The sequence below is a fragment of the Cryptomeria japonica genome, chromosome 3 (assembly GCF_030272615.1).
Source record: "Cryptomeria japonica chromosome 3, Sugi_1.0, whole genome shotgun sequence".
In the NCBI taxonomy this organism is placed as follows: domain Eukaryota; kingdom Viridiplantae; phylum Streptophyta; class Pinopsida; order Cupressales; family Cupressaceae; genus Cryptomeria; species Cryptomeria japonica.
Genome location: NC_081407.1, coordinates 847,280,824 through 847,297,097, shown reverse-complemented (window position 1 = coordinate 847,297,097; position 16,274 = coordinate 847,280,824). Strand labels below are relative to the sequence as shown.

At 36.5% G+C, this 16,274-nt stretch overlaps 1 protein-coding gene across 3 annotated transcripts in view; it reads left to right on the top strand.

Annotated features, from left to right (window-relative positions):
• Positions 1-633: 633 nt before the first annotated feature.
• Positions 634-16,274, top strand: part of LOC131033647 (katanin p80 WD40 repeat-containing subunit B1 homolog KTN80.4) — a 41,652-nt gene continuing 26,011 nt past the window's right edge. Inside the window, exons 1-6 of one of the 3 annotated variants that reach the window (XR_009103639.2) lie at positions 634-1,452; positions 2,358-2,488; positions 2,757-2,874; positions 3,005-3,231; positions 3,395-3,497; positions 7,697-7,767. Coding sequence is in view for 2 of the 3 variants with exons in the window: in XM_057964916.2 (XP_057820899.2) it covers positions 1,431-1,452; positions 2,358-2,488; positions 2,757-2,874; positions 3,005-3,231; positions 3,395-3,497; positions 7,697-7,767 (672 nt within the window). In the remaining variant the exon portion in view is untranslated. The remainder of the gene's footprint in view (positions 1,453-2,357; positions 2,489-2,756; positions 2,875-3,004; positions 3,232-3,394; positions 3,498-7,696; positions 7,768-16,274) is intronic. The other 2 variants (XM_057964916.2, XM_057964915.2) reach the window with 2 other exon arrangements.

Sequence of the window (16,274 nt, the reverse complement as noted above, 5' to 3'; positions counted from 1 at the left end):
ATAATTTAAAAACTAAAAACACGTCTAAAAATTAACATCTATTTTTATGAATTAATTAAAAATTAAGATCAATAAAGTAGGAGTGCCATCTCAATCAAAATCATGTGCTAGAATCATATGCTCAAAACACCCACACAAAAAGTAAACACAAAAACACATCCTAATGCTAATCTAATTTTTATAATTGTCTTCAGAAATTATACCAAAATTTGAAATTCAAGAACAAAAAAGTACATCGACAAAAGGCACGGTGGGGATTGAAATAAAGAGACAACAAACTTCAAATCTTTTAGTTGTAACATTTAACCAACTACCTAACTCAAAAATATAACAATCATTCTCAACCTTCCTAATAAGATTTACACTATTGTATAATGTATTAGTTGAGATTTTCTTTCTTAAGCCCACTTAGATTCAGGTCAACATCCATTGAAGTGTGTTAAAAGATGCGTAACATTTAAAATTAAAAAAGTGCTTTTCTTCAAGTAACTAACACTAATCATTACGTTTGAAGCCAATATAATTACTAATTTCTATTTGGACATAATAAATCCAATGGAAGTTGCAAAGTTCATCTATACTGCATGTGTGTATATACACCAGAGATATATACAGACAAATGTAATATACACATTTCAAAAATTGTATTCGTAGATGGCCAAAAATGTCGCCCTCTTTGAGTGTACTCTCTCCAAGTAAGCTTCCGCTTCTATCGTGAGTATTAAATGTATATATTAAAGCAACGATGAACTACAAGAGGATGAAGAGCCACAGTACACAATTCAAACAATTCACAGCCAAAAAAAAAGCGGATTCAGATGTTAAGGAAACGGCTATTGCAGAGAAGAATCAATGAAAAGGCGGAGGTAGGGTTTTAATCTGCACAAGCTATTAATAATGCTCAACTAGGGTCTGAATATTTGAGTGTTTGCTTTTTTTTTGGTTTTAACCTTGGAAAAAATGCACTAGAAAGGGGACATTCTGTCGTCTTGCACATGTTGTTGCCTTTGTGCTGTTGGATCTGTCCACAACTGCAGCCCTTCCAACCACATTTCTTTGCATCTGTACTTGTGCCTGCCAAAAACCCATAAAAAAATTATCACAGGCAGCAGCAGAGGACGAGATTTGAAAAAAATAGAGTCAACTGAGGGCAATTGGATGGGATGTGTTTTGGGTGTCGCAAATGTGAGCAGGTGCTGCAGGTTTCCAGATGTGGTGCGTTTGCTGACTTGTTTTCCGGTAATTACCGGTGTTCGGTGAGATTTGGGCCTGCGGAGGCACATTGAACTGCAGTGGTTGCTTCAGAGCTTATTTGGCGTTTGGTTTGGATTTGTGTTGGTGGGTATTAGTGAGTCGGGAGAAAGTTATGCGAAACCGGAGATCACAGAGATTAAGATTGATTTCAGGGCTTGTTTTTTCTGTCCCAGACGATGAAGCGGGCTTACAAGTTACGTATCCTTTGTACAGAAGATATGTGTGTAGGAAATCCATGCGTTCTTAGAAACACGTTGTATGTTTCCATTATCTTATTGTTATCTGTTGACATGAAATTTGCACAGAGAAGATTTTGCATAAATATTATAGTAAATGGCAGGGAAAATTTGAAGGAATAGAATTTTTTGTTGTTGCAAGTATTGAATGGTGACAAATATTTCTGTTTCAGAAATTATATATATATCATAAGATAATATCTGGCGAGAAGCATCGGATTACTTTTAACTCCTGTGAATTCTGACAGCGCTTTAACTCTATACACATTTTACAGTAAAAAAATATGCTCGGTTTTTTTTGAAAAGTTTGGTAATTGGTGATTCTAATATGAAATGCAATAAACTAGCCATTTAGAAATTAGAATTGCAGGGTTCTACTTAAACAGGGCAGGGGTGGCTCTTCTTGCAAGTTTGAAATAGTAGCAAATGTTTTATATTCAAATAATTAGGAATATCTGTATTACTATTTTAAGATAACACCTGACGAAGAGCATAGTATTTTCTTTAAAGCCTTGTAAAGTTGGGCAAATTTATTAATGCTTTGCACATTTTGTGTGAAAATTATAAGCTGAATTTAATTTCAAAAATTTGGGTGAAATTAGTTAATTGGGAAAAAGTGAAAACTATAAACTTTTTATAACGAGCATAATCTTATTGCAGTCATAGTTATATAAAAAATAAAGACTGTGTACAGGCATTATGTTTGTATCCAAGAACTAGATTAAATAAGTGCTTTCTACACATATTAGTCCAAGAACTAGATTAAATGCTGCAGTAGCAATGTTGTATCCAACGCATGGGCTGTAAGTTTTTAAGTGCCACAGCTGTTGAAATATGCTTTTGTTTACCTTAACCTAGTGATTTAAGAGGAGTTTGTGGCCCATGCATCCAATGTCAACTGTCTCAAGATTGGGAAGAAGACTTCCAGAATTCTCGTGACAGGTGGAGAAGATCACAAAGTGAACATGTGGGCCATTGGCAAGCCCAATGCCCTATTGGTCAGTTGCAGATTTCTCTTTGTTTTGCTATTTGTATAAACAATAATGAAAATCATCTTTCATGTTTACATCTTACTACAAATGTAGGTGAGCAATGCGTCAGTATGTATGCTGGCCTTTGTCTTTGTTTTGCATTGTTATTTTTTAACATCATTATCTAGAATATGCAAACCGATATAATTGTATTTTATTGTGAATTTTGTTCAGTGCCATTGTAGAACCATTTTTCATTTAGTCTGTCATAATTTATTTATTGTGAATCATACAGAGTTTGTCAGGTCACACAAGTGCAGTTGAATCTGTAGCATTTGATTCCCAAGAAGATTTATTAGTTGCTGGAGCTGCAAGTGGCACAATAAAACTGTGGGATTTGGAAGAAGGAAAAAGTGAGTCTATATCATCTGACTGCCTTTTTAAAAGATAAAGAAACACAAACTAGAGCTAGTCATGCTTTTCTGAATTAGATTTCTATATATGAACATATAATCAAATTTAATGGGTTGCATTTCTTTCCAGTTGTTCGGACCCTCACTGGTCACAGATCCAATTGCATATCTGTAGACTTCCATCCATTTGGGGAATTTTTTGCATCTGGTTCTTTAGATACAAATCTTAAGATCTGGGACATTAGGCGTAAGGGTTGCATCCACACTTACAAGGGGCACACTCGTGGAGTTAATTCAATCAAATTCAGTCCTGATGGTCGTTGGGTGGTTTCTGGTGGGGAGGACAATATTGTGAAGGTATGCTTGATACTATCTTGATATTTGCCTGAAGTTTAGCTTCTGAGGGCTTGATTTTTTTATGAAAATAACTATGTAATGTAAGAGCTTAAAGTGTCCTATTTGTTTTTAAAACAATAATGCTTATTGAATGGCACTCATCATTAGAAGATTGTCGTGGCAGTTATGGGATCTGACTGCTGGAAAGCTCATGCATGATTTTAAATGCCATGAAGGTCAGATTCAGTGTATGGATTTCCATCCTCAGGAGTTTCTTCTCGCTACAGGTAACTAGAACAATTTTATTCCCATCTTTTCCCCAATGGTTTTCATTGAATCTGGTTGATTTGCAATATTGAAATAATTTATGAACTTATGTACTTCTTTATAGCACTAAACTACCTGGCTAAATGGCCTGATGAATATTCTTCTAGGTTGGTATAATCAACAATAATATTTAAAAAAATGACCCTACAACAAAGCCAAAGGCCTACTTAAAACAAATAGCGGGTTCAAACAAGGTCAAAAGCATGATAAGTTGAATTCATTGGTACAACTGGGAAAAAATTGTGATAAATCATGACTTGCCTGAAAAAGGGTTGTTTGAAGTGAAAATCACAGTATTTTGATAAACTCGTGGTCAACAATTTTGATCATAGAAAGCACAAGTTTGACCAATAAATTTGCAATTTATCACCAAAAACTTTTGACTTGTGATTTTTCTGATATTTCCGCTATGCATTGCAATATATCCTGGGTTTTTTTCAGATTTCTGTAGTGATTTTTCCTGATCTTTCCATAACCTTAACCCTAAATCTAATTTGATTTTTTCCCTGGTGAATTGAAAAAGTCTTATTTTGGTTTGCTGATTTATTCCCGAGAATGATTTTTGTTACTATGCTTAAAATTATTTATGACTCTGAACCGGACAAATCTTTAATGCAATATCTAAGCTCACAAGGTCACAAGGATAGAATACTACTGTGAAGGGTATTGCTTGTTTAGATGCTTAAACTGTGAAACTGCAATGCAACAGATACCTGTTATAGGCTTGTTTGAGCTAGAAGGTGGTAGCTATAAACATAAATGAACTGTTGCAACTTGCTTCATATAGAATAAGCATCAGCTCCACTTCTATTTCCTTGGGGCATGCCAAAATCCATGTTAAATACATAATCAAGGAGGTGCAGTGAAAACGCTGAAATGCGAGGGGATATTACTGTTAGGGCTGTTGAGTAAAAAATGAAACTACCAGCATGACCTGTTGAGAACTATATTTGAGTCATTTTCTCATTTTTCATTAAAAGCATCCATTATCAGCCATTCTGATCAATTCCCACTGGATTGAGGTATCTAGTCAGAGTCATAAATGGTCATTACTATGGTCTGCATTCTTATTCAGTTTCTTGGGATGATGGGGCTCACCAGCTTCCATGAGTTTTTAATTTTTCGTCTGAGCATATTGGAGATGTGATGCAGGAGCATCCAGGTTGAGGGCAATCCTGTACATACAAAAAATGATGTCAAATTTTATTTGTTGTTTGCTTTGTTTTCTGTTTTGTAGGCTTTAGAGGTCTCCTTGTTTGACAGTATTTGATTTCACATGGTCCCACATGTCTTTGAAATTTATTCTATGCTCCCTCAAGTTTTTGGGACATGGATGGAGGGGACATGTTTCTAGAAAATCCCATTTTTAGGGAATGATAGGGGATGGCTATTTAAAAAAAAAGAAATTTCAAATATTCATACGATAACAGTGATAAGCATTTAACATAGACATTATAGATTCATAGAACCTTAATTCATAACATTAGATTTGATTGAGATTGACAAACAAATGAATGAAATTTATATGGTTTCACTATCGATGTGCATAAATGATATATAAGAATCACAACAAAATGTTCAAAGGTTGCAAGTTTCAACTACAAAATGACAAAACTAGAGAAAATATATAGTTGTCCCTAATCAACATTTGCATTTGATAGTCTGCATCAAAATTGAAGTCTGAGTCTGAGTCACTGTCAGCATGAGGAGCTGCCTCAAGCAATGGAATCCAAACCAATCCCTTTGGTGCCTCCTTCTCATCAACTTGTATGACTTTGGAGTTTGGTGATACTCATAGGTTAGTAGATCTCGTAGCCATAAGGCAGCTTGTATGATTGTCTAGAGGTAAAGTTGTTCCTTTTGATGAATTGGATGAAGCTATATGTGGACCAATTCCTCTCTGCAGTAAAGGAATTGGCAACCTATGAAAGGAGGCAAGTGGCAAGAATTAACAACTTTGGTGCTTCCTTACCGTGCCACATCTACCATCCAATAGGGTTGGTTTGAGTTAATGTAACTCTATCCATCCTTGCTTCTAGTTTGTTGAAGATTGGACCATAAAGATTGACAAAGGCAAGCCATTGTGTGCAAAGTGAAGAAGACTCGTCCTCAGTATACATTTTTCGAAGGGCCTTCAAGAGCTCTTCTTTCACCTCTTCATAGTGTGTCATTGCCATGTCACAATTTGCTTAAGATGCTCCTCATAAAATCCCAAAGTAGGATCCCTGTTATAAATGGCTTGCTTCATTTGTCTAAATATGCAATCGAAGGTCTCTTGAATCTCTCCAATGCTAGAAGAGTCTATATTAGCATATCCTATGACTTGCACAACAAGCTCAATGGAGGAGCAAACATATTTACAAGTGCAATCAACTTACAGAATTAAAATCTAAAAAAAGATTAAAAATTTAAGACTCAAATGATAGAGTGAATTCTATTACAATGAATGAAAATAATTTACAAGCTAGAAACATTAATAAATTCACTTTTTAAAAATTTAATAATAAAACTAACAATTTTTCACCTCATCATGGACCACCAATTATCATTAAGGATTTTTTGTTTCACATTTCTTCATTTAGGTGTTCTTGCCTCTGACCACCTAACCCACTCTAAATTAACCACCATTAATTGTAAAGCCTGTTGTTTCGCAACCATCCTCTAACAAAATGAAGTAGCTAACATACCCAGCATCCACATGCTTGAGAAATTCTTTCTTCAAGAAAGGTGATGGTATAACTTATCATATGTCCATTGGTAACATAACCGAGGGGAAATTTTATGGGGCCATGAACAATACAGCATCGCCAAAGAACAAGGATCTGTGCAGCTGCACAAAATTGCAATCTTCAATTGAACTAAACTGCAGTAAAAAAAACCATGATCTAAGATCCCCATCAACAGGGCTGCCAAGTTTGACCATGTCTTTTTTGTCCAGACCTCAAAGTCTTCAAAAGGGGGATGCTTCCCAAACAGCAGCAAATCCTTTGGGATGTGAAAATCAAGGGGCTTAGGCACTTACAAAACTTTATTGTCACCGAAGAAGAGAGAATCAGGAATATTGATAGGCTGAGGGTCAGGGCCTGCCAAAAACCACATCTAAACTTCTAGAAACCAGTTATGGGGAAAGCCTGGGGTTTACTTTCATAATCTTCCCCATGAAAAAATTGCCACATCCATGGAGAGGGTTTATTGCGTTTTTGGCATTCCTTGTAAATTATGACATCTGTAGGATTGACTGCTATTGTGTTTGAGGTGCCACGATTGAGACTGGAGGAGAGGTGGAGGACAAAAAGCCTTGCCTAAGCCCACCCATGGCAACTCTGTCCACCTTAGAGGCATCACCCTTCATATCGACTGAGATCTGTCCCAGTCTTGGTTGCTTCTTCCAGCCATGGTTGACTAAAGGGTGATTCTTTGCAGCCATTTCCTTCCAGATCTTACATTTGCTCTGGTTGCTCTTTGTTATGCACTGATTGAGCTGGTCAATAGTGTGGGCATTCTCCTTCTTACAGTGTTTGCATTCCTTGCCTTCACCTTCCTGCACACTGCTGTCACAAATGGGGCTCTTGTTGAGTTGTCATTTTCACATAATTTGTTTTTTTTTGTTTTCTGAATAGTTGCCTCCTCATGTCAAGAATTAAGTATTAAATCAATTGCCATTCCATCATTTTTCTAAGTGAAGGTTACCTAAAATGTCTACAGTTTCTATGCAAGTCAATTTGCACACTGTTATCATATAGTTTAGTTGATCCTGTGGGTTTTTGTTATTGCCTTTATGATGCAACAATTTGTATGTAGAGTGTGTTGCATTAATTTGATTGTCGTTAGCCAATCTTGTGCAGAATCTTTAATAATTGATTTCATTGCTGTTTAAAGAGATGTAAACTTACCATTATATTAGCATGTGAATGGGTTGCATTGATTTTATCATCCTTATTCGACCTTGTTCAGAATTATTATTTTTGTTGCTATTTAGAAAGATGTAAACTTATTATTATATTATCAATATAGTAACAGGAGTTGGTTATGAATTTGAATTATTATATACTTATTCACTTTGACTGTATCTATGCTCAAGAGAAAAATTTAGCAGCTCTTGCATTTTGATAATAGATGAAACTGAAAGATACTAATGCATGTTGTTTTCTATATCCAGGTTCTGCAGACAGGACTGTGAAGTTCTGGGATCTTGAGACGTTTGAGCTTATTGGATCAACTGCACCAGAGGTGATATTTTAGAAAGGCTCTTATATAACTATGTAGATGGCTTTATTAAAAATCTGATCGTTTGAACTTTCATGACATTAATAGCACTTGCTTATGGAATTGTGAGCCTGTAAGCTGTAAAGCATTGCAATGAAATAATCTTGGACTAAAAATCTATAATATGCAATTTTTTGGAGCCTTTCTGAATGACGGAATCTCAAAACTGCAAAGACAGCCTTTTCTGATACTACATTAGTCCCATGAACTCTTTTAACTCCTATAAACATTTCAAGTAAATATATACTAATGAATAACACCACAACAATTAGTTAAGATGGCACCATATTGCATGAGTGCAGATGATTATTTCATTCTTCAAATGTTTATTTCCTATTGTTTTGTCCAATTCAAATTTACTTAAAGATTTCCCTCTAAACAGATTCATTATTTGTTAATGCTGTTTAGAAGAGTGCACACACCATGTGCAGTAGAAAAACATTTGGGTTAATTTTGGCTGCAACTACTGTGGGTCAAACTAATGTTTACATAAACCTATCAGCACTAATCAGCTACTTATCCTGAGTCAGTAAAGAATGCAAATGTGCCCGGTGAGTGATATTTTTACCCAATACCAGAGAGGGTGTGGAGGGGGTGAAGAGTGGCAGTTGGATGCTTGGGAAATTTCATCTAACCATCATTGTGGTCTGGTGGTCATTGGGGATAATGGCCTTGTTCCCACAAGACACCAGCTTGTCTCTAGATTTTTGAATTGATTATGATTGTCTCCCATTATATTGTTGTGACAGCCTTTTCTGCCATAAACTCTGTCTAGGTCTTTGCCATAACATCTGTTTCTGAACTTGTTTGCTCCATCTATTTGGGCAATTGCCACCCTCAGTTATCATCCACTTCTCTTTCTGAAGCATTCCTGACGTTCCTTTGTATGTAGGAATATATCTTGGAAGATCACAGAGTCTGCAAATGCTGTGATTAGACTTCTTAGTATGATAGTTATGGAGTCATCACCTAAAAATTAAAATCTTTTATTGACTTCCTATTTTTTAAATATTTGTCTGAGCTTCTTCACATGATTAATGACTGTATATGTGCCAGACATTTTTAGTGTTGGACAAGTGATCTGTCAACCCTGTGATCCCGAATTTGTATTTGGTTTCATATCTCACTTTAAATTTTTCTGAAGCATCATGAACTCGAATCTGTTTTGATTTTATATATTCATCTGTTAGTAATGAGGTCAAAGGTGTGGAGAGTTACATCTTTTATTTCAGGCCAGATGACCAAACTAGTTATGTCCTCTTATGATTTTCACAATGTTTTTATCTCCATCTCAAGTATTATTGATTTAATTAATAAAACCCAGGCCATTCTCTCAAAAGATATTATCAACTAGTTATTTAACAAAAATAAACATATACCAAGGACAAATATTGTGATCCTATTCCATCTGACGAGATTGTTGGAACTATTAAAGTAATTATGTAATGTTTTAATAATGTTCATTTGGTTAGTTTAGGATATTTCCTATTTGTAGTTTGTTCTTATTTAGAATGCTTCTTTTCGGTCTTTTGTTTCTGTTTTAGAAACTTTGCTTGTAATTGCTTATTTAAGGAGTCTTTGTCTCCTTTGTTAATACATTATCGAACATCAATCTATTATCATTTCAGAGTATCAGAGCGGTTTAAGTTTTTTTGATGATTTTTTTTGGTAAAAAATTCGTGGGTTTTCTGTTTTTTTTCCACAAAAAATCATGGAAGGGTTTTGCTTGATTTTTTCCACAAAAATCAGGGAGTTTTTATTTCTGTTTACTATTCGTGATGGCTGTGAGTAAAGTTTTTGGACAGATTGGGGGGTTTTGTACAGTTTTCTCCTAAAAAATCGTGGATCAGGAACTTGGAAGAGCCAATGTAACTTCTAATCAATGTATTATTAGTATAATTAGCTAGGTTTGGTTAGAGTAGTTTAATTATTGCATCAACCTATATCCCTTTAAAGGGATGTATGCACATTGGAATTATCTTACGAATGATACAACTTATTGTTTAGAGTTGCATCTTTTGTATCCAATAACTCTTTGGTCTCTTCATTGTGTGGCTGTATTTTCTTTAAATGGTATTAGAGCATACTTGATTTTGTGGGGTGGGACCAAATATTGTAAGAGATTGCCTATGTTTGGTTGAAATTGATGATGGCATGGACTCTGGTTGAGAAAATAAGGACCATAATAGAAGCCAAGGAGCATGACTACATATAACTATATAAGCGTTTTTCAGAAGGTGCAAAATGTCATCTTTGAGTGTTGGAACAAGATGAGCATGCCCTTGCATTTCATTGCATTCGCTTCATTTTCGAAATATTAGCAGAGATAGTTTCTTTGCCAAGGAGGGTGGCATCCTATGGGGATGAATAGGTTGCTGTTGGCTATAAGGTTGCATTCAAAAGAATATTCCCAGACGTAGATACGTATAGTGTTTGTCTTGTGTGAGTTTGGGCACTTCATATCTTGAAAGAATTATGATGTTTGTGCTTTTTAAGGCAAGTATAAAAATGACAATGCTTCCTGGCTTTTGCCTTGTCTGACAATGCAAACAACCTGTGAAAAATTTGGTAAGCCCTAACAAGAATCAACTGGGTTTTATCTGACTTATAAGAGAAGGTTTGATTCCAATTCTCTTGTCCACTATCCTGCACCGATTGGACACCTCACAGTTATGCTGCTTTAGGATAGAACACTGTCCGTGATCACTCACAAGTCACAACCAATCATTGCATCATGCTTTACCCATGAAACTTCATTATTTATAATTATAAATAATGTCACACTTCATTGGGCGTAATCAAATACTACCAAATGATGGCTAATTACAAATGATCACAACACTAGAGGTAATTTCATTTTTATGTCTAAGTGTGCAAGTAATAGAACAGTATAGGCTGTTGGGGTTTACAGTTTTGTTAGCGTCAGTGTTGTTTATGGAGGATAAAATTCCAGGAAGAACTTTCTATGGACCATTAGTAAAGTATTCAAAATGCAACTTTATGAAGATGTCTGTTAAGGTCTTTGCCAAATTTTTAACATCTCTCCATCCAAATTGAACATTCTCCTTTTTACAGGGAGAGTTTTAGGAGTGTTTTATTGCCAGGTCTGTTTTGGCGCCTCTAATAAGTTCAAACATAGACAATTACACTTTTATTAGAAGCATCGCAAGTTTGAGCTATAGATTCACAATGATTTGTTTGTACAAACTGTGAATCACGAATTGTTATTAACTGGTGCATGGGATAAAAGCTTGAGTAAGAAAGTTGGTTTATATGCTTAAGAAAGGGAAGCAAAAATGGTTGTGGTAATTGAGTGCATCTGAGTAAAATGGGTGTCTGTAGTCTCCATTGTCTAAAAGTAAGGTGGGCACAGAATCAGTGAGAAGCTGGACAAGATAAATAATAACTGGTTCACTGGGGGTTCCTTGGTTATTATGTATATATTAAATAGTAGTAGTGTTTGTCATCTAGCACAAGCATGCTGATCTAGGAGATTCACGAGTTCATGGATGCAGTACAAACACTTAGCTGTGGTGTTTTTACATCTTTGTTGGTTTCCTGCAGTTGATGCGTTGGGAAACATAGTTTTTATGATTTTTTTCATTTATGGATTGCATCTAATCTCCATGTTCTTGTCAGAAGTTACTCCTCTGATCAAGGATGACTTCTCTTGATCCTTATGGATTAATGGCCCATCATTAGAAGAAATGATTTGGATGCTCCTAAGATATAAAATGTAGTTTCCCCATTTTGAAATACGATTTAATAATAAATAATAATAATAAATTAAAACACAAAATAAAAAAAGTATAATATTATAAATTTAAAATGTAATTAAGTTAATGAATGGTCAAAAGGCATGGAATGAAGAGTTGTGACTCTCTCAAACATGAGATATAAGAGGGAGAAGAGATCATTTGAAATGGGATAAGGAGGGAAGAAATGAATGAAGCATGTGAATCAAGGAAGGATTAATGAAAGAAGAAAGGAATGAGTAGTAGATAAGGAAGTGACTCTTTCAAAGGGCAAAAATTATCAAGGGCTGTACTAATTCAAAGGGTGGAAATTGTGAAAGGTTATTTCTCTTGTTAAAGGGCAGGAATTATGAAGAAATGTGACCTCTCCCTCACATGGGAAGATATAAAGGGAAGAAGGTTCATTTGAGGATGTGATGGAAGGGAGATCAATTTGGAGAATAATATATTATTCTGAAAGGCAGCAATGAAAAGTGGTGACACAATTGTTATGAAAGGTGGTGCCTCAATTCCTATGAAAGTTGGTGCCTCAATTCCTATGAAAGGTGGTGACTCTTCTGCCAATAAAGTATAAAGGAGAGATCATTTAGAGGAAAGGCAGAAGAAAATATGGAACAAAATATATAAGGCATTAAGAGCAGATTTAGGAGCAGACCTAAACTAGGGAATGAATCGGATTGAATTTTAATAATTACATATACAGCAGTTCGAATATACTTATGGGTTTGGGTATGAGTTCTTTATGCACAGCATGATGAATATTATCTGCTCATTGATGATTAATAATATGCTGTTGTTTATAACTGTTTAAAATATATATGACTGTTTATAATACATATCAGACTGTTATGTCTGTTTATAATATGCTGTATGTTTATGACTGCTTAAGATTCATTATACATCCTGCTTGATTGTTATATTCAGCCATGATAGGGGCAATGAGGGATTACAAGGAGGGGAATGCTGATGGGGTACTCTTTTAGGTACACCACCTCATGGTGGTGACTAAATGGTCCAATGAGGCTGAGGGGGTACTGCCTTTGGGCTTAGAAGAGATGGGCTTCTGGAGCACCCTATCGTGAATATGCCTCATCCCTCTGTCATGGTGAGTTAATACATGAAGAAAGTCCAATCATAGGAATTGAGAGATGGACGGCAAGATGAAGGGGGAATGGGTGTAGGACACCTCACTAGGTAAATCACCTCATATGGATGGCATAGGCCACACGAGGCCAAGAGGGATGGTATATCTGCTCTTTGGCCTAGGGTAGAGGATCTCTTAGACATCCTATCCCCAAGAAATTAGAAATATCATATGACTAACTTAATGTTCCTAACCCTAGTAGGATTTTAGGGCAAAAAAATAGGGCATTACATAAAATTTTGTTATTACATCAAGTGGTAGAGAACCCTTCTACTGTAATTTAGAAGGAATCCACTAGTGTTCTTGTTTCCATAATTTGTAAAAATATCAAATGGTATTATAACTTTACTAAATTATAGCTTAGATGCCAAATATTTCTCCAATGATGATCATTGATCTCCCTAAGTGTGTGAATCACCAACTTCCATGAGTCACTAAGCTCTAGATCTTTATCCCCATTCAAATTATTTTGACACTTTCCAATTTCCATTGTGTTTCATATTTATATATTTATAAAATGATCCACTCACCAACTCATTAGTTTTCATAGTGCAAATCTCCTGAGTTGTTTTTGAAGAACGTTTTGCTGGTTCTTGGCTTTTCACATAGCCATATTGAATGTTGTTTGCAAATTTCGTTTACCCTTTTTTGAATTGTTTTTCCTGTCTCTCCAATATACAAAATTTCCACATCAGCATTCACTGTAATAGACTCCACTAAATCTTTTTTCTGATTCAAAAGGGTCTTAGGTTTTTAAAAAAAGTTTCAAGGCTTTGGCAACCTGTACTTATAAAATTGCACATGCAGACTACATGTTTAAATATGCAACTGTCAACAAGTTAAAACTTGAGTGATATCTTGTAAAATTTATAGTCACAACAAACTAATTTTATAAAAATTCTGGAAAAATCTTGTGTTACTGGGTTCGGCAGGAATGCCTGCTGTATCCGTGTGGGTTTGGTACGGGTCCCAGTCTGTTACGGGCCAACTGCGAGTACGACTTTGGTCACAAAGAACCTTTAATGGCATTTGCAACATTGATTAGATGTGGCTTGAGTATTGGAAGAGCTAGGAGGCAATTTCTGTTGTCATTTGAGGTCTATGTTATATTTGAGATCATCCATTTTTTATAATATAATTTATACTCTATTGTCTGGGAATTGGTTATGACACGGGGTAGGAAACTCACTTCGATCGGCTATTCCTGTCTTATGATATTTCATGATTGTTAAAATATTTTTAGCATAATATTTAATATTTATGTAAATTATACATTATTAAGTATAACATAATATATAATTCACATATATAAAATTTTATATATAATATTAAATGTATGATATATTAAATAGTTTATATATAGAAAATGATATATATATATATATATATATATATAAGTAAATAGCTGCAGAGGGGCAGCACCCTTGTATTAATCAAAATAAGAGAATACAAGCCCTGATTCAGTGAGAGCGGTAGGGGGAAAGAACTAGGAAGAAAACCCCCTACCCTAGCTCTATTCCTTATACAAAAATACCAGCAATGGAGGCTGGATAAGTACAAAACATCAGATGCCAACCTCTGGAAGTAGATAACAGAGGCCTTTAAACAAAAAAAAGACAATAACCAAATCAGAGAAACCGGAGAGAGAGGTGACAACCGGAGTCAATGGGAGTCTTTAGAGTCAACATCCACAGGAGCATGAGCTGCATCCAGGACAATAGGGCATTCAGTGCCACAGTTCGAGTGAGCCCGCTGCTTCTGCCGTCTCCCTAGGGAGTCGGTAGTCGTTTGGGAACCACTCCTCGCCAAGCCCAAACCCCCAGTCATTACCATCAACCAAATCTCCATACTCCAAAATCCCAAATCCATCAGCACCTGCTAACTCTTCGTCTCGAAGAAATTTTGCCCTCCATTCCGACGTGAAGCCATTTTGAATGCCAGCCGCCTTAAGCAAAAATTCAATATTCTTGGTAATGGCAGGCCGGGTTGCTTGAAGAGCATCAAAGTCCAGAGAGTTCACAATCACAAACTTCCTCACCTCCGCCCTGTTGCCCAAGGACATATAGTAATTTTGGGGAAGCGGTATTCTCAGGTTGGCATCAATATTGTCCAACGCAGCATCAATTTCCCCTAGCAAGCGATGTTTAAACACCATTTGAGTTAAAAGCTTTGCTCTCTGCTTGCTGGTCCCCATGTATATCACCATTGCAAGGAAAAAGGCTGAGATGTCGGCATTGGCTCTGTACCTATGATAAGCCATAAGGAATTCCTTCCCCAGTATCCTTTTAAGGCTGTGAAGAATAAGAGGGTGTCGAGAGTAGAGGACCTCCTGCAGATGTCTGTCAATGATTTCGCCCAGGAAGGCCATTTGTCGACAAGTAGCTTCAAGGAGAATTGGGGTCTCCATAGCAAGTCATCGAGTGAAGAAAGCAAAACTTGATGGAAAAATGAGGGCATTCCATTGTTAAATAGCAAGTCATCAAACTAGGGGATACGACACCAGGTAAGTAGATCATGCCAATTGCATACACACACGCGTGAAATGCCAGTGTCCAAACATCTTCTGAGCCAAAGCTCGTCAACTTAATGTCGACCGACTTTATCCATCAAGTATTATAAGCAAATCTTGAAAGGATCGAGTTGTAGCTAGATATTAATTAATGTACACTTATGTCCAATTGCCATGGGGCCCAAATCGACACAGACCAATAATGACGGTAGTGTGCCACATCTCGATGACAGGAAGAAACCTTAACAGGTGAACAAATCAATCGGTCGATCAATCCACCGGAAACCACGACCATTAGGTTAAGAAAGAATAAAGCAGCAACCGGGGAGGCAATGCACCGGTTTGCGCCACAATCGGTGGTTCAAACAGAGAGAAACTCAACTGGAAGGAGAAAGGAGAACGCAACCAGCAAGAAACTCAACCGGAGAGCACCCCCATCAATGAGATAGTCGGGCTTCCATGTCAACCGGTGGAGGCAATACTAGTTAGCACCGTCACCGATCAGCCAATCAGAGAAACATTAGCTGGAAGGAGAAGAGAATCGGTAAAGACCACTACCGACAAACTCAACCGGAAAGCACCATTACTGGCAAGATAAACGAGCCATATCAACCGGTGGAAGTTCAATAGGGGTAACAAACTAGTTAGAAAGACCAGTCAGAGAGCCAAGGGGTGGTCACCAACGACTATCGCCAATTTAGAGAGTCTATCAGCCTCTCCATTACCTTCCCTATAGATGTGGCTAATCCGAAATTCATCAAAGGTGGCTAGCAGCACCAGAATCGGTTGAAGCCACTGGTTAAGGCGCCAACTAGGGATGTTGTTACAACAGACCGCATTAACCACATTTAATGAGTCTCCCTCTAGATGAATTCTCTGCACCCCAAGCTCCTTCCCTAACTGCAGTCCTCTTAAAGCCGCCCTTAATTCAGCTTCATTGTTAGTGGCAACTCCAATCTTTTCAGAGATTTCTTTTATACAAATACCATCGGAGTTCCTCAATATACACCCAATACCACTTTGACCTGGGTTTCCTGCAGAAGCATCATCAAAGTTTACCTTG